This window comes from Cetorhinus maximus, chromosome 3 (genome assembly GCF_964194155.1).
Source record: "Cetorhinus maximus chromosome 3, sCetMax3.hap1.1, whole genome shotgun sequence".
Taxonomy (NCBI): Eukaryota; Metazoa; Chordata; class Chondrichthyes; order Lamniformes; family Cetorhinidae; genus Cetorhinus; species Cetorhinus maximus.
In genome coordinates, this window is record NC_135881.1 from 186960976 (window position 1) to 186979991 (window position 19016).

At 50.7% G+C, this 19016-nt stretch overlaps 1 protein-coding gene across 8 annotated transcripts in view; it reads left to right on the forward strand.

Annotated features, from left to right (window-relative positions):
* The window catches only part of LOC144679098 (solute carrier family 12 member 7-like), a 261233-nt gene that overhangs the window by 220090 nt on the left and 22127 nt on the right, over positions 1–19016 (forward strand). For all 8 annotated transcript variants that reach the window (XM_078539393.1, XM_078539398.1, XM_078539396.1 and 5 more), the window contains exons 19-21: positions 12571–12740; positions 13790–13921; positions 15170–15277. In XM_078539393.1, the coding sequence (XP_078395519.1) occupies positions 12571–12740; positions 13790–13921; positions 15170–15277 (410 nt within the window). The remainder of the gene's footprint in view (positions 1–12570; positions 12741–13789; positions 13922–15169; positions 15278–19016) is intronic.

The following is a 19016-nucleotide window of genomic DNA, read 5'->3' on the forward strand; positions in this document are numbered from 1 at the left end:
TCTCACTCTCCACTCTCACACTCTCAAACCCATCACATATCCACTGGTATCTCACTCACTGCCAGTTCAAGGGACATCACCATTCACTCTCTTGCACACACCTTCATTGTCCTCATCCCATCCGTGGGACCACTCACATATGCCAGGTATACTTATCATCTGGTCTGGCAGATGTCCTGCTTGCACTTTCTCCATCTCTATGCGTGACAAGCTGGCATGTAACAAGAGGGAGAGGTCACACACTGGTGGCAGAATGCCTGAAATCGAGGTCCTCACAGATTTTGAAAATAGAACCATCCAGTTGGCCGGCGAGAATCTGGACCATTCTTGTGCTGATGGTGAGGTCGGCGCTGCTCTACCAAGTGAGGACCCAGCAGTGCAACATTAATCAGACACCATCCTGTGAGTGAGGTGTCCTGTTCTGCTGTCCCCTGCCTTGCACTAATTATCTGTCCTTGCTCTCGCAGGCACATCTGAAACAGTCGACGGAGACCACGACACAGCGTCTCCAATCAAGCTCTGAAGAAACCTCCGAAGAGGAATCTGAAGGCACCTTCCTTGAAGACCCATCACAGCGTCACCCACACCCTCCACTAGCGCAGAGAGAGAGAGAGAGACACCTCAGTGGGACGTAGCTTTAGAGTAGCCTGGGCATCACAGTCTGGTGAGCACATCGCACTGTCTGATCCACAGCAGGCAGCGGCAGGGACTTTTCAGGTCTCCGGCACTTGGAGGATTGCTGGAGGCCAGAAAGTCCAAGTCAGAAGATGAGCTCTCTGGACTCGGTCGTACCTCGGTTGCTAGATCTGCAAATGCAAGCTAGGGAACATCAGGAAGGGATGTCCGCTGCACTCTTCAGATTGCAAGACACGATGGAGCAGTCCATCCGCCTTAAGGCTGAGGTGATAGCGCTGGCATGCCAGTGCACCAAGGTCAACACTGGTAGGATGGCGGCCGCCATGGAGATCTTCGACCAGGACTGCTGCTGCGCGGGCTGAACTCCATCGCTGACTCCATAGTTGGCCTCCAGCAGTGCGTACGCGAGAGGAGTGTGGGGCAGCTCAATCTCACTCCAGCTACCTCTTCTCCTAAAGGAGTCAGCCTGGGGTCCTTGGGCACCCATAGAGAGGAGGATCAGCAGGTGCACGCCCAGGGCCATCCATCCAGAAGACTTTGGGAGTGTCTGGGCCATCCAAATCCCTTCTTCCTGTGACCCCAGCAGCTCCAGCTCCACTGGCTGAGGAGGGTGTCACTGCCACACAGCAGGACCCTGAAAGCAGGCCAGGGCCCTCCAGAGGACGCCTGCCAAGATCCTCACAAACGGGGCATAGCAGTCAGCAGGTTGCCTTCACCACCTCTGGATGTCGGGGGAGCACCAAGATGTAGTGGCAGGGTTGGGAAGGTTAAGAAGATGTAACTCTTGTAGAGTTAAAACAATTAACTAAATTAACAAAAACATGGGATAAATCAAGCACAGCCCCTAAGTCAGGTCAGCTGTAAAATCAAGGAAAAACTTTAAAGGAACCTTATAAACATTAAACCAAAATGTGATTAAAGGGGTCAACAAAACACCCCAGTCCCCGCGGTGCCCACCGGGCACGGAAGGCCTCGATGGTGCCGGCAGACACCGCGTGCTCTCCTCTCCAGGGACACCCGGCCGCGAACGTAGCCGTGGAAGAGGGACAAACAATCGGGCGGGACTCCCCCCTCGATCGCCCGCTGCCTGGACCTGTTGATGGCCAACCTGGCCAGGCCCAGGAGCAGGTTCACGAGGAGGTCCTCCTCCTTCCCGACCCCCTTCCGCACCGGGTGTCCGTAGATCAGGAGCGTGGGACTGAAGTGCAAACAAAACAGCAACAAAAGGTTCTTTAAATAACTGAAAAGGGAGTGCAGCCTACAACACCCTATGTAAACATGGTCCACGGACTCCACAAGACTACAAAAATGGCAGGTGTCCAGGGAGTCCGTGAACCTACACATTCTACGATTGTATGGGACTGCTGCGTGCAACACCCTCCAACCCAGGTCCCCAATAGAAAGCGAGAGAACACCTCCGTAGAGGGCCTCCCATCGGGGGCCTCTGCCGCTGGACGGCAACAAGGCACGCCAGGGCGTGTCCGGGCGGCGGACGAGGGCGAGAAAATGGAAGGTGTGCAGCAGCAGTCCGTACAGGAAACACCTCCGCGCCGTGCCAAATGGCACGAGGGCATGTCCCCGAGGCGGCTCATATTATTGCGGGGCACCGCTACCCGAGGGAGGGTTTGGGGCTTGGGGCCAATGTGGAATTCCGTCCGAACAGGGGAACGTTCAGCCGGAAGACCACCGCGCACCTGGGCCACCTCGAGACCTAAAATGACATCGGGTCCGAGCACAACCGTCCTTAGGTCTTGGATGGCATCAGCTGCGACCTGGACACTCACTGACGCGCGACTCGCCAACTCCTGCGGGAGCATCCAGCCCAGTCCTCCGCCACCCAGCACGTTGTCGATCCTGGTCACCCCGGCAGCCACAGCCCTCCTCTCCGCCAGCCACTGAAAGGGACGGAGGGGCGGATTCCTGAACAGCGGCTCTCTGACGATAGCGGCTACTCCTGACGGGGGAGAGCTGCGTCACGAGGCGACCACGTTCCAGACTTTGATCAGGTCCTGGTAAAAGACGGGCAACGCCTGTAAGGAGCCACCGAGGCCCCTCTGCTCTGTAGACAGGAGCTGCACGTCATAATTCAGGCCGTGCACCTGGCGGAAGAAATACGTTGCCAGGGCACACCATCTCGGAGGAGGCTCGACGTAAAGGTATCGCTGCAGGGTCTGAAGACGGAAAGTCGCCACCTGTGTGCGTAGGCACACTAGCGCCTGACCGCCCTCCCTAAGCGGGAGACTCAGAACCTCAGCAGCGACCCAGTGCAATCTTTTGTCCCAGAAGAAGTCGACTAACATTCTCTGGATTTTTGCGACAAAGTCCGGGGGAGGGGTCAAAGTGACCAGCCGATACCACAACATGGCGGCGATCAGCTGGTTTATGACGAGAACTCGACCCCGGTAAGACAGCACTCGGAGCAGTCCTGTCCAGCGCCACAGGCGAGCGGTGACTTTCGTCTCCAGTTCGCCGGCCAGGATTCCTCGGCAGGGCAGAGATGGACCCCCAGGTAGACGATACTGGTCCTGCTCCAGGTGAAAGGCCTGAGCTCCTCGGGTAGGGGATCCATCTGCCACGGGCTGACCAGGAGTCCAGAACATTTATCCCAGTTGATCCTGGCAGAAGAAGCGGCAGAGTAGACCTCCTGGCACTCGCGCATCCTCCGCAGGTCAGCCGGGTCACTAAACATAAGGAGCACGTCATCGGCGTAAGCCGAAAGGACCACCCCGATGCCCGGCCCGCGCAGAACCAATCCCGACAACCTCCTCCGCAAGAGGCGCAGGAAAGGCTCCACGCAAATAGAATACAACTGGCCAGACAGGGGGCAGCCCTGACGTACCCCTCTCCCAAAGCAAAGGGGCGCCATCAGGGACCCGTTAACATTAACTAGACACTCCGCGGCGGTGTACAGAAGTCGGATCCGGGCGACAAAATGCGTCCCGAACCAATATTTGTGATCCACCCTGTCGAACGCCTTCTCCTGATCAAGGGACAGGAAGGCGCTCGACAGACCAGCCCTCTGGGAATGGTGGATAATGTCCCGGACCAGATGGATGTTATCATAAATTGTACGGTCCGGGATGGTGTAGGACTGGTCAGGGTGAATCATGTGGTCCAGCACGGTGCCGAGCCGAGAAGACATGGCTCTGGCGAATATTTTATAATCCATGCTGAGGAGGGAGACCGGGCGCCAGTTTTTAAGGCGGCGGAGATCCCCCTTCTTCGGCAACAGAGCAATCACGGCCCTGCGCCACGAAAGGGGCATCTCCCCGGTAGCAATACTCTCCCCCAGGACCCCCGCGAAGTCGCTCCCCAGGACGTCCCAGAACGCCCTGAAGAACTCCGTGGTCAGCCTGTCAAGTCCCGGGGATTTGCCCCTTGAGAGACCATCGAGGGCGCCGGTCAGCTCCCCCAGACTTATCAGGGGAGTCAAGCTTTCCGGCGCCCTCCGGGCCGACCTGTGGCAGGTCCTCCCACAAAACTCTGCAAGCATCCTCGCTGGACGGATCCGAAGAGAACAGGGCAGTGTAAAAGTTTCTGGTCATGGCCCTGATGCCCTCCGGATCCAAGACGAGGGGTCCGTCGTCGGCCAGCAGCGTAAAGAGCTGCTGACGGACCCCGTGCCTTTTTTCCAGCGAGTAGAAGAAGGGGGAGCCACGGTCCAGGTCCTTGAGGAACCGGATCCGTGACCTCACGAACACGCCCCGGGACCCGACGAGTTGCAGGTCCCGCAGCGCGCCCTTCTCATCGTACACCGACCGCAGGGCCGGGTCCACGTCGGGCCGACGGAGACGTGCCTCCAGGTCGAGCACCTCCTTCTCCAACTCCTCCACCCTGGATTTCCGCCTCTTTGTCGACCCCTTCGCGTACTCCTGACAGAAAACTCGGACGTGAGTCTTGCCCACGTCCCACCATAGCCTCAAGGAGGGGAAGCCTCCCCGCTTCCTTCTCCAGCCGGCCCAGAAACGACAAAACGAGTCCAGGAACCGCTCGTCCTCCAGCAACAGGTTGTTAAAGTGCCAGTGCGCGGACCCCGTCCGAGCGCAAAACGGAGCGAGCTCCGCCCACACCAGACGGTGGTCCGTGCATGACACCTGCTGTACAGAAGCCGCCGGAACGCAGGGCACGTACGCCTTCGAAACATAAAGACGGTCGAGTCTGGACGCTCCGACTCCAGGTGACACAAAGGTGAAAACGCTGGAATCGGGATGGAGATTTCGCCAGACGTCCACCAAGTCGAAAGACCTGACCAGGTCCCGTAACTTACTCGCACCTAGCGTGCGGTGCTGGGTACCGTGACGGTCCCGGGCCTCGAGGGTGCAATTAAAATCCCCCCCCCCCGAGGACGATGCACTCGCCCGCGTCGATGGAGCCAAGATGAGTGGATGCTTCTTCAAAGAAGCTCGCTGCTGCGCACCCAGGGGTGCGTACACATTCACAAAGTGAAGCGCCGCGCCCCCCAGGCGCACAGTCAGGTGCAGCAACCGGCCTGGCACCGGATACTTGACCCCCAAGATCTCCGGCTGAAAACGCGGGGCCAACAAGATCGCCACCCCCCCCAGAATTGGAGGCTAGGTGACTCATGTAGACCCCCCCCCCCTCGCCACTCCAGGAGCCACGTAGCTTCGTCTCCCGGAACGGTATGGGTTTCTTGCAGGAAGCACACCGCATACTTCCCGTCCCTGAGGACCGAGATGTTCTGGAACCTGTGCTGTGCGTCCCTGCTGCCGTTGAGGCTGGCTATAGTCGTCTTCATTGTCAATGAGTACATACAACCAACACCTTATTTAAAAAGGAGAGGACTCTTAATCCTTCCTCTCCTTCAGGAGCCCAGCGAGAAATGTTTGGACCCTCCGCCGGGCGTTCCTGTCCAACTCGGGAGCCTTGAGAGCCTGGCGAGTGGACCAAAACCCCAGTGGAAAAGAATGCCACCGGTCCAAGGCCAACTGGACTCTGTTTCGGCGACCGCGATGACTCGCCAAAAAGTCCCGGAGTTCCCGTGGGGGGATGAGGGGAGAGTCAGTGGAGGGCACCAGGGTATCCATCGACTCGCTTGAGAACGAGTCAAGGTCATCCCCGGTGCTCACCACCAAAACTCCGTCCTCCTCCGGGTCGTCGCCTCCAGCTTCCAACCGCTCCCCCGTATTGAGTACGGGGGCTGGTCCGGAGCTGCCAGTAGGCTCCACCTCCACCTCGATCCCACCCCCAGGATCAAGGCCAGAGTGGTCCTCTCTGGTCTCCTCTAATAGATTCGGGCCAGAGGGTGGCGGCACTACGGATGCCCGCTCTCCTCCCGGCACCGGGTCGTCCGGGGAGCTCAAGACGAGCTCCTGACCTAACACTAGGACGCCCGGTGCTAAGTTTTGGGAGGGAGTGGGAAGGCCTTCCTCACCACCACCACCCAATGACCCAGTTAAATTTTTAAAAACATGAACACTGCAGTCCCCCGACGGGCCAGAGGACACCTCGGGGGTATTCAATGGGTCTAAATTGGGCACCCCCACAAGGGAGGTGCCCTCAGTAACCCCCGAGGGGCCCTGCTCAGGGGACTGCAGCAGGTTGATGGGGGGAACAGTGGGTGCAGGGGTTTGGAATTCCCCCAGAGGGCAGGTCGAGGTCTTATTGGGTGGAGACGCCACCACCTCTTCATCAGGGGAGGGGACACACCCAACCTCTTCAGATTGGGCGTCGCCCTCCCCCTCCTCTTCCTTCTCCGAGGGGTGACGTCTCTTCCGAGGGAGGCTGGGGTCTAGGGAGACCTCCATCTCTGGGGCCTCCTCTACCTTGTCCAGCCTTCCCAGACGCCCCGCCCTCTGGGGTTTGGGGTTTGCTTTTTCCACCGGCTCAGGGACACGAGTCTTGCCCCTGCTAGCCCCGGGAACCCGCGCAGGGACGACGCCGGGCCCAGCACATTGGGGCCTCAGCACCTACGGGCCCGGGAGCACGCGCGGAGACGACGCAGGGGCCAGATGATGATTTTTCCCCCGAGCCGGTGTCTACAGGGGTCTGGGGATCCTTGGGGGTTTGGGGAATCTCAGGGACCGCCCCCAGGTTGCGGGTCTTCCTCCACGCCTTCTTACGACGCGGGGGCTCTCCCCCCACCTCACCGGCAACCAAGATGGCAGCAGCTGCCGGCGACGCCTCCCCTTGCGGGGAGGGAGATGGAGTAGTGGCGGGGGGAGGAGGGGCGGTGCCAGCCGCGGCTGCCTGAGTGGAGCTGGCGGCCTCGAGGACAGGGCAGTTCTTTCTGACATGCCCCGCCTCCTTGCAAGCATGGCACCGCACTCCCTCCGCGGTCCCCTCGTGATTGATAGTAAAGGCCCCCTCCAGGCACTCCTCCCGGGCCAAGCGGACGAATACTTGGCGCCGGAAGGAGTACATGTGGCGGAGGGCCGCGTCCTTGAGGCCGAGCGGGATCGGCGCTACCCCCGACCTGACCTCCCCTAGTTTACAAAGGTGGGGGAGGAGGAGCTCACTCGGTAGAAAGGGCGGGACGTTAGAAATTAAAATCCTCTGTGCGGTGGCCTCAAGAGGGTCCACCGCCAGAAAGGTCCCGCCCACAGTGAGCCCCTTTTGCAGGGCGAGGTGCACCGCCCGCTCGGACCTCAAGAAAAATATGGCCTTCCCATACGTTTTTGAGGCCGTGACTATGGCCGAGGGGCCGACGACCCCAGCCATAGCCTTAACGCAGGCCTCAATTGTCATGTCGGGGTGAGCGTAGCTCTTTACCCCCAGGGCCCTCGTTAGGAGGCGGAAAGGTGACAGGGCTGCGGGAGCAGCAGGAGCCGCAGAAGCAGCCACCCCCGCATAGGTCTTTTTAGGAGGCCCTGCCACCGGTGACAACACCACCTCCACATTAGCCCTCGAGGGCCCAGCCACAGGTGATGGCAAACTGGCCTTTGGGCCAGAGGCACACCCACCCCGGGAAGTATTGGCCATTGTTTTTACGTTTTTTAAAAAAATATATGAATATATATTTGTTTTTTTTTAAATAAAGTTCTCCCTGGAGAGGAGGAGGAAGGTGGATATAACCTCCCCCTTTTATTGAGGAGAGGAGAGAGAGGGGTAGAGGACAGGGAGGCACAGGAGGGAAAGGGGAAAGTCCAGGGGGGGTGCCTCTTGATGCAAAGATGGATGGTGGGTGGGGGCTTGTTGATCTTCTGGTAGGGAGAGGCGATGCCTTCAGCCAGCACTGGCCACTGGAAAAGGGTGGGGGGGCAACAAGATGGTTGAACCACACACACACCCTCCCTCTTCCTTCCCCAAGTCCTCCTGGTAGTCTTCTGGCCTCCCCCTACAATACACAGTTCTTAATAACCCCCACCTGAACAAAACAGTAAGTTCAAGACACCCACCTAGGATGTTATATAGTCCCAAGCTCTGGCTTCCTGGTCTTCCTGTCCTGCAGCAGCCAAAAAGTGGTCCTCCTCTCTCTCCTCTGGCCCCTCAAGAGCACCAGCAACAGACACAGCACCCTGGAGCAGCACTATCCAATATCCAGCAGAAGTCAGTCCTCTTCAGCAGGAGCACCAGCAACAGACACAGCACCCTGGAGCAGCAGTATCCAATATCCAGCAGAAGTCAGTCCTCTTCAGCAGGAGCACCAGCAACAGACACAGCACCCTGGAGCAGCAGTATCCAGCAGTTGAAGTCAGTATGTATCTGGAGCAGCAGACACAGCAGCAGGAACACCTCCTCTCTCCTCAGAGTCCTACTCCACACTGAGCAACAACGATTTCAACGAGGTCATTAAGAAGATGTAGCTTCTTTTAGAGTTAAAACAATTAACTAAATTAACAATAACTCTCTTTTGAGTCAAAACAATAAACTAAATTAACAATAACTCTCTTTTGAGTCAAAACAATAAACTAAATTAACAATAACAGGGGAGAAATCAAGCACAGCCCCTAAGTCAGGTCAGCTGTAAAATCAAGGAAAAAAACTTTAAAGGAACCTTACAAACATTAAACCAAAATGTGATTAAAGGGGTCAACAAACCACCCCAGTCCCCGCGGTGCCCACCGGGCACGGAAGGCCTCGAGAGTGCCGGCAGACACCGCGTGCTCCCTTTCCAGGGACACCCGGCCGTGAACGTAGCCGCGGAAGAGGGACAAACAATCGGGCGGGACTCCCCCCTCGATCGCCTGCTGCCTGGACTTGTTAATGGCCAACTTGGCCAGGCCCAGGAGCAGGTTCACGAGGAGGTCCTCCTCCTTCCCAACCCCCTTCCACTGCACAGCCTGGGCATGGGTGTTAACCACTTGTACGTACTGTTCACTATTGTAAATAAACTCCCAAGAATGTCTCCCTGCCTCTGGCTCCTTCTTCTGACGAGCAGTGTTCGTATCACTCAGATGTGAAACCTTGGTTCCTGCACAAGATAAGGGCAGGTGTCTCAGTCCAGGACCTCTTCCCTGTGCTTTGTGCAGCTTTCAGACCAGAGTGATGGTCCAGCCTTACACTCACTGGACACATTACTGATGCCTGCACCTCGATGGTGCTTATCATTGCTGCCAGAATGCCATTGGCAGGCGTCACAGAGTTCTGTCATTCTCTCTCTGTGCTGTCAGTACCTTTAAGATGGGGCTGGTCCCCATTTCATCAGCATCTGTGACCAGTGACCCTGTGCTCCTGAAGGGCTCAGGTGCTGAAGGCTGACAAAGGATTGGGTGCATTTTAAAGTTTTATGTCTGCCTCCATGATATGACCCTGATCACAGAGTGCAAGCGACTGCCCTTAGCCAGACAGGACTTGGACATTCTCAGAGGCTATGTGAAGATCTATGGAGTATGCTCACTTCATGTCGTCATCATCTTCCTGCAATCGAGCAACTATTAGGATCTCCACTGCATCTCCATGACAGGAGCATTATCACAGAGGGTATGTGTGCTGCCATAAGCCAGACTGGAGTCAGATGTTCACAGAGGCAATGTGAGGATATATGGTGTCACCTCACTGCATGCCATCATCAGCTTCCACAAATCTAGTAGCTATGAGGAACTCCCAAGCATGCCTGCCTCGTCTGGCCAGTGCAAGGGCCTCATTGCTGTCATCGTCACCTTCGAGGACCTCATCACACTGATCCCCATCAAAGTCCTCCTCATCAGAGGAGACCTCCAGCTCCTCTTCAACCAGCTCCTCTCCCCGTTGCAGCGCCAGGTTGTAAAGGGCACAGCAGGCGACGATGATGTGTGACACCCTCTGTGGACTGCATTGCAGGGCTCCACCAGACTGGAACAGACACCTGAACCTCATCTTCAGCATCCCGATGGTTTGCTCCACCAGGGCACGAGTTGTAACATGAGCCACGTTGCACCTTTGCTCTGCTGCAGTCTGAGGCCGTCACACGAGTGTCATCGGCCACATCCTCTGCGGGTAGCCCTTGACCCCGTGGAGTCACCCTGTAGCCTCTGTGGACCCTGGGAAACATCAGGGATGTGTGACAGATTGAGAATGTAGGAGTCATGGACACTCCCTGGAAAGCATGTGCAGACCTGCAGAATGTGTTTGTGGTGATCACACACCAGCTGCACATTCAGTGAATGGAAGCCCTTGCGGTTGACATAGTTTACCGCTTGTTACAGCGGAGATCTGAATGGCATGCGAGTGCAGTCGACGTTTGTCTAGTTGATAGGTTTCCCACAGGAGCAGGATCCCAAGAAATGGGCAAATCCAATCGCCCTTGCGTCCTGGCTCTCCTAGTGCCGGGCAAAATGCACAAAGTTGTGCCCCCTCATGAAGTTGGCGTTCGTGACGTGACCTCATAGATGCATTTGTGGGTGGAGGCTCGTGATATCTCACGGAGATCACCTGTGGAGCCCTGAAAGGAGTGAAAATTTGTGTTTTAAAAAAAAAAAAATGATTGTAGCTGGCAGATGTGATTGACCAGTTCCCTAGACATGCGCAGTCTTCGGCAACACTGTTTCTCGTTCATCTGCAGGAATGAAAGGCAACGACTATAGACCCTGGGTCTAGCTGGGCGCTGACGAGCGATGGCTCACTGTGGCTCTTCAGTGTGTGCGGGAGCCCCAGCCGTGCCTTCTTCCTGAGGGTGCTGCTCCTCCCTCTGCGCAGCCAGGCACCACCTTCACTCTCGCCTCCATCATCTCCGCTCTCTGAACGCCATGAGGCATACAGCTAATTCACCAGGCTCCATGATCCTGATGTTGTACTCCTGCAGGATGAAAGAGATGCGTGGGTTAGCTTGGGTGTTCTAAGAACCTCTCTTGGTTCTGCAGTACGCTAAGTTCATAGTCTGTGCTCGAGAGGTGAAAAGCTTTGGAGCATTTGTTGGCAGTTTCATGCCTCTAGGTTGCTTGAGTCAGCAGATAAGGTAGGGGCCCGACTCCAAACATGTCAATGTGGTTGTGTCTGAACAATCTCGGCTGCGGAGGAAGGGTCACTTTATACAAAGTTTCCCTGATGTGTGGCTGCTTCCCTCCCACAACCACCCCCACACCCGCCACCCCGCACGTGCTTGTGCACGACCATCAACTGCAGGGCAGCCCTTGCCTGCGCCGCCGCCCCCCCCCCCGCCAACTCGCTCAAACACAGGGCAGCCCTGCACTTCTGACACTGAATTTTTAAAAGATTTCTCAAGACTTGCTGCATCCTGGAACTTTAAAAGATTCAGCTCACCCTTGCAGGTTCTGCCAACTACACTCTGAAGCTGGATTTCCAAAGGAGATTCAATTGCGTCTTCTCTTCTGCTATAGTAAGGCATTTTAAATCTCTGCCTTCAGCTTCCAAGCCTTTCTTTTGGTGCTTTTTCCTGGCAATTTTACCTCTGCACATTTGCTTCTGAAGCTTCTTTTGAAGTCAGAACACTATGTTGAATTTTCAGTTTTTCAGCATTTCGGTTTGTCTCTGCATTTTAGCGTGGTTTTGGCTTTCTTTTCCCCATATGGCTGCCACCATATGGTGGGGTGCTGGTTACAGTTTGGTAGGCCTGAAGAAATCTTTGTAGTCATATGTAGGTTAACTGTAAGTCTTTATTAACTACCAGAACTATTTACAAATATACAGTAAAGGGCACAAGATAGGAGCTGTCTCCATGCTTAGGCCTGCACTCGTCTCTGTCCAACGTCACACTGACCCTGGGTGGCAGGTCATGTGCTTTCCTACATCACACTGGAGCGGTACTGTACTTAGTCTCACATTAACCCTATATGTGCCAGACTGTTATACCGCAATTGTGCTCTCCATAACCTTCTACATGCTGCAGTTATGGCATGCCGCCTACCCTGCCATGTCTATCAAACCTTATTCATCTGTTTAGTTAATTAGGAAGCTCTGAAGAAGAGTCATATGAACTCGAAACATTAACCCTGTTTTTCCCTCCACAGATGCTGCTAGACCTGCTGAGTTTTTCCAGCATTTTCTGTTTTTGTTTCAGCTTTCCAGCGTCCGCAGTATTTTGACTTAGTGCCACGTTCTGCTAATCATTTCTTGGATTTTGGGGGTGGGCAGGGAATGAAGCGGGGGAGAAGTATGTTTTAATGGATCTCATATTTGCTCAAAAGGAGCCAGTCCTTCCTTTGAGAAGGAGAAGGCTGAGTTGCAAGCTGTTTCTTTATGTGGATATCACAGGCAAGGCCAGCATTCCTTGCCCATTACTAATTGCTCTTGAACTGAGTGGTTTGTTGGATAAGAGTCAGCCACATTGTTGTCGGTCTAGAGTCACATGATGCCTTCCCTAAAGGACATTTGTGAGCCAGATAGATTTTTACAACAATCAATGAGTTTCATGGACATCATTATAGAGGCAAGCTTTCAATTCCAGATTTATTAATTGAATGCAAATTCCGCCAATGGCTATGGTGGGATTCAAACCCATGTCTTCAGAGCGTTAGCCTGGGCCTCTGAATCCAGTGCCTTTACCACTACACCACCGTTTCCCCCTGTAGTTAATGTACAGATTTTGTCCCATTACAGACATGGTACGTGAAACTACAGCCGCTCACCAAGCGCTGCTTGTGACCAAGAACATAGATTCCTTCCCAACAAACCAGGAGCGTTTCGCCGGAGGCACCATCGATGTCTGGTGGATTGTCCACGATGGGGGATTACTGATGTTACTGCCATTCCTCCTCAGCCAACACAAGGTAAACCTTCTACACATTTAAAGAGGTTCAGTCCTGATGACTGGAAGTTTAACCCCTTGCTTCTAGTGTTACAAATGCAACCTTAGTTACCCATGCCTTTTGATACCTTCAGATTTCATACTTCCAATGCTCTCTTACCAGTCTCCCATCTTGCACCCTTTGTAAACTTCAACTCATCCAAACTATTCTGTTCGCATTCTATCTCGCAACAAGTCCCGTTTAACCATCAGTCTTTTGCTCACTGATCTACGTTAGCTCCAGTCTGGCAATTCTGAAATTTTAAGTTGTCATTGTTCTTTTCAAAATGCTCCATGGCCTAGCCCCTCCCAATACTAGAAACTCTTTCAAACCCTACAAACACGAGGTATCTGAATTCCTTCAACACTGACACCTTGTGCATTCCAAATTGCTTTCACCCCTCCATTGCCAGCCATGCCAGGAGCTGCCTATGCCCTAAGCTCTGGAATTCCCTTTTTAAATCTCTCCACCTATCTCTTCTTCTAAGATACTCTTTGGGTCATCCAAAATTCTGCTGCCCTTGTTTTAACTTGCACCGAGACCCATGCACCTATCTCCTCTGTGCTTATTAAACTACATTGATTTCTGGTCAAGCAACGTCTTGATTTTAAAATTCTCAGCCTTGCTTTCAACTCCCTCCATGACCTTGCTCCTCCCTATCTCTATAATCTCCTGCAGCCCTAGAACCCTCTGATATATGTGCTCCTCTAATTCTGTCCTTTGAGCATCCCCAATTTTAATTGCTTCACCATTGGTGGCTGTGCCTACAGTTGACTAGGCCACAAGTTCCAGAATATCTTCCCTACATCTCTGCCTCTCTACCTCATTTTCCTCTTTTGAGATGCTCCATAAACCCACCTCTTCAACCAAGCTTTACCTAATATCTCCTTGTGTGTCTCCGTGTTAAATTGTGTCTGATTACATGCCTGTGAAGCGCCTTGGAACATTTTATTATGTTAAAGATGCTACATAAATGGCATTTATAATTGAGGCGGCTTATCTTGACAAGTGACCTAGTGGATGTGTTGCAGGTTTGGAAGAAGTGCAAGATGCGTATCTTCACTGTCGCCCAGATAGATGACAACAGCATCCAGATGAAGAAAGACTTGCAGCTATTCCTGTACCAACTTCGTCTCGATGCTGAGGTAGAGGTGGTGGAAATGGTAAGAACAGCCTGGCAATACAGAATGGAAATAAAAGCCTGCCTGCCATGAGATCAGTCATTTGCCCCTGTGATTTAATTGAATGATAGAACAGTTTTGGGGGCTGAATAGCCTGTTTGTGAGCCTACATTCCGACGTTTTCCCCCTTTCCACTTGTGTTACGATGCAAGTCAAATTGAGTTGGAAACACTCAGTGGACTTCATAACAGCTCTGGTCTGTAGAGATCTACCCATCCCACATTGTTTTATTTATTTGATCATGAAGGGTGATAGTGAATCTTGAAGTATCAATCTATATTTATTGGGACACCATCCAACAGAAAGGGGTAGGAATTTTGTAGCTGCATTTCTGAACCCGAAGGTGCATTTGTGGGCACTAAGCATGTCCCAACCAGGGTCCCTGTGGCTGGCTCAAAATTGAGCCTTATGCCTCATCTAAATAATCTGGATAAGCTGCTGGCTCCTGTCTCACCTCCACAGGCAGCTCACACCCAACTAGTAAATCGGAGTTTTTAAAGTAGAACTCTCCATTGCTGGCTGCAAAATAATTTTCACGAGGTGGCCTAAAATGGGTTTTGGGGGCCCTCATTTGCATGTGCAGGAGAGCTTACTCCTGTTTCAGGTGTCTGCTGAGGATGCCTGAAAAATTATCTGACCTAATTTCAGCTGAGAAAGGGTTTTTTTTTGTCCTTTCGGGGTGCAGGATGTTGGTTGCCAAAAGGTGACAAAAATGCAGCCTTTACTCCAGAGTAGGAAGTAGGCCATTCAGTAACTTGAGTCTGTTCTGCCATTCAGTTAGATCATGGCTGATCCGTACCTCGATTTCATTGATGTTCCTTTGCCTCATAACCCTTGATACTTTTGCATAACAAAAATCTACTTGAAAATTTCAATTGACACATTATCCACAACTTATTGGAAGAGCGAGTTCCAGATTGTCACTAAGCTTTATGATAAGTGCTTTCTGACATCACCCCTGAAAGGTTCGGCTCCCATTTTAAGGCATTGTCCCCTTGTTCTGGACTCTGTCACCAGAGGGAATAGTTTCTCTCTATCTAACCTGTCAAATCTTTTTATCATTTTAATCACTCCTGAACCTTCTGAAATCCAAGGAAAAGCCTCGGTTATGTAACTGGTCCTCATAATTTCATGTACCTCCAGTAAATTTACGTTCCTGAGCTAAGGCCAGCACATAGGATGTTTGTTGTTTACTCTTTGGGACTTTGTCCCTTTTTTTCAACTTCCCAGCTTGACAATGATATTTCAGCCTTCACATACGAGCGAACCTTGGTGATGGAGCAGAGATCACAGATGCTGAAACAGATGCAGCTCTCAAAAAATGAGCGAGAACGAGAGGTAAGCTTACTTTGGCTGCAACTCTGCTCACTACTGCCTAAGAATTGTACATAATTCTATTTGCAAAGTGTTTTCTAATGCCAGATTTTGTTCATTGTGCTGTAATATTAATGTTCGAATCAAACATAATTTGTTTGCAGGTTTACAACATCAATTTGTTACGCTTCTTATAATGTGTTAATTTTAAAATGTTTTGCACAGTTTCTACTTTTACTGTAATGATGTGTGGACGTTTCAATGTTAGTCTTGCAGCATCAATGCAGAAAATTATATTGAACATCCTACAGTAAAAGATAAGGATGCTAGGAAGCAATTCCAATGGGTTATTGCTGAAACAAAGCTGAAACATGCTGACTGACTCCAAATCATTTCTGTCTATAGCAGACATGTGATAATTAATTAATAAACACAACAAATGATTGCTGGGGGCGAATTGAGCAATTGAGTTGAGCTATTGTTTAATGTCATGAGGTGGGAGTTTGGCCAATGTTTTTGGTGAGGTTGAGGTAACTGCTCTGAATCATGGATTCATGATTGTATACTCAGCGAGCTGCTGATCTTGTTTAAAGAAATTGCTGGGTAATGGCCATTTAGTTATAAGTAACTCCTTGGATTGGTAAACTTGGCTAACCGTGCACTAGGATGAATAAATGGTGTGAATAGGTTGAAAAGCTGAGTGCAAGTCCTCCAAGTCAAGGTCAGCTTCTCATGGTCAACTGCATCTGGTGCCACATGATGCCATGGTAGAGGTGTGGAAATGGTAAGAACAGCCCAGTTATTACAGAATATGAACAAAAGCCCGCCAGTCACAGAATCAGTCATTCACTCCCACAATCTAATTGAATGACGGAACAGGCTCAAGGGGCTGAATGGCTTACTCATGGTCCTACGTTCTGATGTTTTTTCATATATTCCCTACCTCCCTGCTTTTTTTCTTTACGATGTGAACTAATCGAGTTGCGGACATTTAATGGACTTCATACTGCCTCTGGCTTGCAGAGCTCTATCTGTGTTGCAACATGATCATACAAATAATTCAACGTGTGATTGTGAAGTCTCAGTCTAGACTTATTGGGGCACAGTGCAATTCACCAGTGCTGGTTTTGAACCTGAAGGGGTATTTTTGGAGCAATGCGTGCCTGAACTGGGAGGCCCAAGGCCAGCTCAAACTTAACCTTCTGGCCTCATTTAAATAACCTGAATGAACTGCTGGCTCCTCTCTGACCTCCACTGGTAAATCGAGTTTTTATATAAATAAAAAATTAACTTGCCCTCCATTGGAAGCTCCTGACTGATCCTGAGCTTCAAACAGTTTTGTGTAGATGGCCTATAATGGGCATTGGTGGCACTAATTTGCCAGTATGTGCCCACTTTCTGTATGACCTAAATCTGCTTGGTATTGGATTATTGAATACCCCTTACTTGGTACAGATCATGATATCCCCCCCCTCCAAAACCGCAATCCATGGTAGAGCCGCCAGTCTTTGGCATCAAAGCCATGTGGCCAGACAGTAAATCCAGAAGGACCAGAGCAGTACACCATTGCAAACATTAAAAAGCAGCAATCATCTTGCATTTATATTGGGCCTTTTCTATGTTCAAAATATCTCAAACCACTTCCCAGTCAATGAAATACTTTGGAAGTATCATCATTGTAATATAGGCAAAAACTGGCACCCAATTTGAGCACAGCAAGATCCCACAAACAGCAATGGGATAAATGGTTAACCAATCTGTTGGTTGAGGGATAAATAATGGCTAGGACACTGAGGAGAACTCCCCTGCCCCTTGTCTTTGAGTAGTGCCACAGGGTCTCATGTACACGGGAGAGGGCAGATGGGGCCTCAGTTCAATGTTTCATTTGAAAGACGGCCCCTCCCTCAGTACTACAAGTGCGAGCTGAGTTCAAGTGCTGCAATCCCTGGGGTGGAACCCATAATCTTCTGATTCCAAGGCAAGAGTGCTACCAACTGAACCAAGGCTGGCGTAACCAATCAGATCACCGTGTTTTCACCAGTAGCATAAAAGTCACTTCGTATCAACATGCTGTATGGAACCAAAAAACTGTGATTGACTATAGGAAGCAAAGCTTTACAGATCCCTTCTGCCTGTGGAGCTCAGTGGTATTGCCTGGAGCTCTGCTCCTTGTACGTTGACTATTATCTAATCAGGGTTACTAGGATACACACATAGCTAGTGAGAACATACACATCACCTATTTCTACCAAAAAACAGTTTTTCCAATACTTTGTGATCTTAGCCCAAAGGCCCAATATAAGTCTGCTTTAATTGTCTCTCTACATCTACAGATGCCAATCTTAGCCATCCTTTATATTTAAAAAAAAATGAAGGGAATAAATCCAGTCACTTTTTTTTAATGGTGCTGCTTTTTGCCCTGGGGCCAAAACAGATGGATACTTGACAATTTGCTAAATTTCCATGACCAAGTAACAATTAAACTCTGAATAACTTCGACCTCTCAGGAATAATTATGCTTTGCAGGCCACGTTTTAAGAAATGTTTCTATCCTTGCAACAGACTGATCCACATTGGGGGTAAAATTCAGCTTCAGGGAAGGCACAAAATGGGTGGCAGCTGATCAAATGACAGGACCAAGGAGCTGAGCATCCGGCCAGTTGCTGAGCTGAGGAACATATGGGTCATGGGGGGATGAAGTGGTGGTATGAGGAAGATGACTAAATACCAACTTGCATAGGGAATATAGTTTTTTTTTATCCAAGTTTAAGGCATGCCACTGTGGAGCTCGCAAGAGCCATTTGATCCTGTTTTATCCTCAAGTTAGGGAATTCTGACCTAGCATGTGGTTCCAAATGTGATCAAGTTGAAATAGTAGACAGTTATTTTTGTTTAATGAATAAATTAGTATATATGCAGAAATTAGTATGCATTTAAAGACTTCCAAAAGAATATTTTCAACATTTGCATAATTGGCATCATAGTTGGTAATAAAACAGTAATGAGGAGTGGCTGGGCTTCTGCACAAATTTATTAATTTGTGTTTTATTTAAAAAAAAATTTCTTTCATTGAAAAACTAAAGTGTGCATTGATAACTAAAAAATGTATGTAAGTAGAAAAATGCAGCATGCAGTGATAATTTGTGATGAATTTTTAATCTGACCAGTCTGAGTTTAGGATGTGGACTAAATCTATAATTGGCTGATTGTGAATTGGATCTGTTCCTTACATGCATGTGGGCCGCTGTCTTCATTACAAAGGTTTTCTTAATCTTCTGCCATCTTTTGGCTGGAGACCAGGCTATGACATTCTAGCCCCAATTGTAAGACTCGCGCTCTCGCTCACGTGGGATCCGTAGAAATCACCCCCGCATGTCACTGACTTCCTTCTCCATTTCCAACCTCATTTTCTTTCTTGTCCTATAATTGACATGTGTTTTATTGAAGCTTTTCACAATCTAACAAAGTGCAAATGATTGCATTGCTGCAAGGCACAAATTTGCAAATTGTATAATTGCACTTAATTGTGATAATTACATTTTACACGTAGTTGGAATCTATTTAAGATTTACTTAACAAACATCTACCACCCTTCAGTAACCAAGGAAATAAAGCAGCTAACAATGATTTAAACAAATCCACATACACCCTCTGCTTTTTGTCTTATTATTTAACCAGAAAGGTTCACATGCATACACCACGTGTATATGTGTAGTGTAACCACAAGCCTAGTACCGCGTCTATTGCTCATTTTTAAATTTAC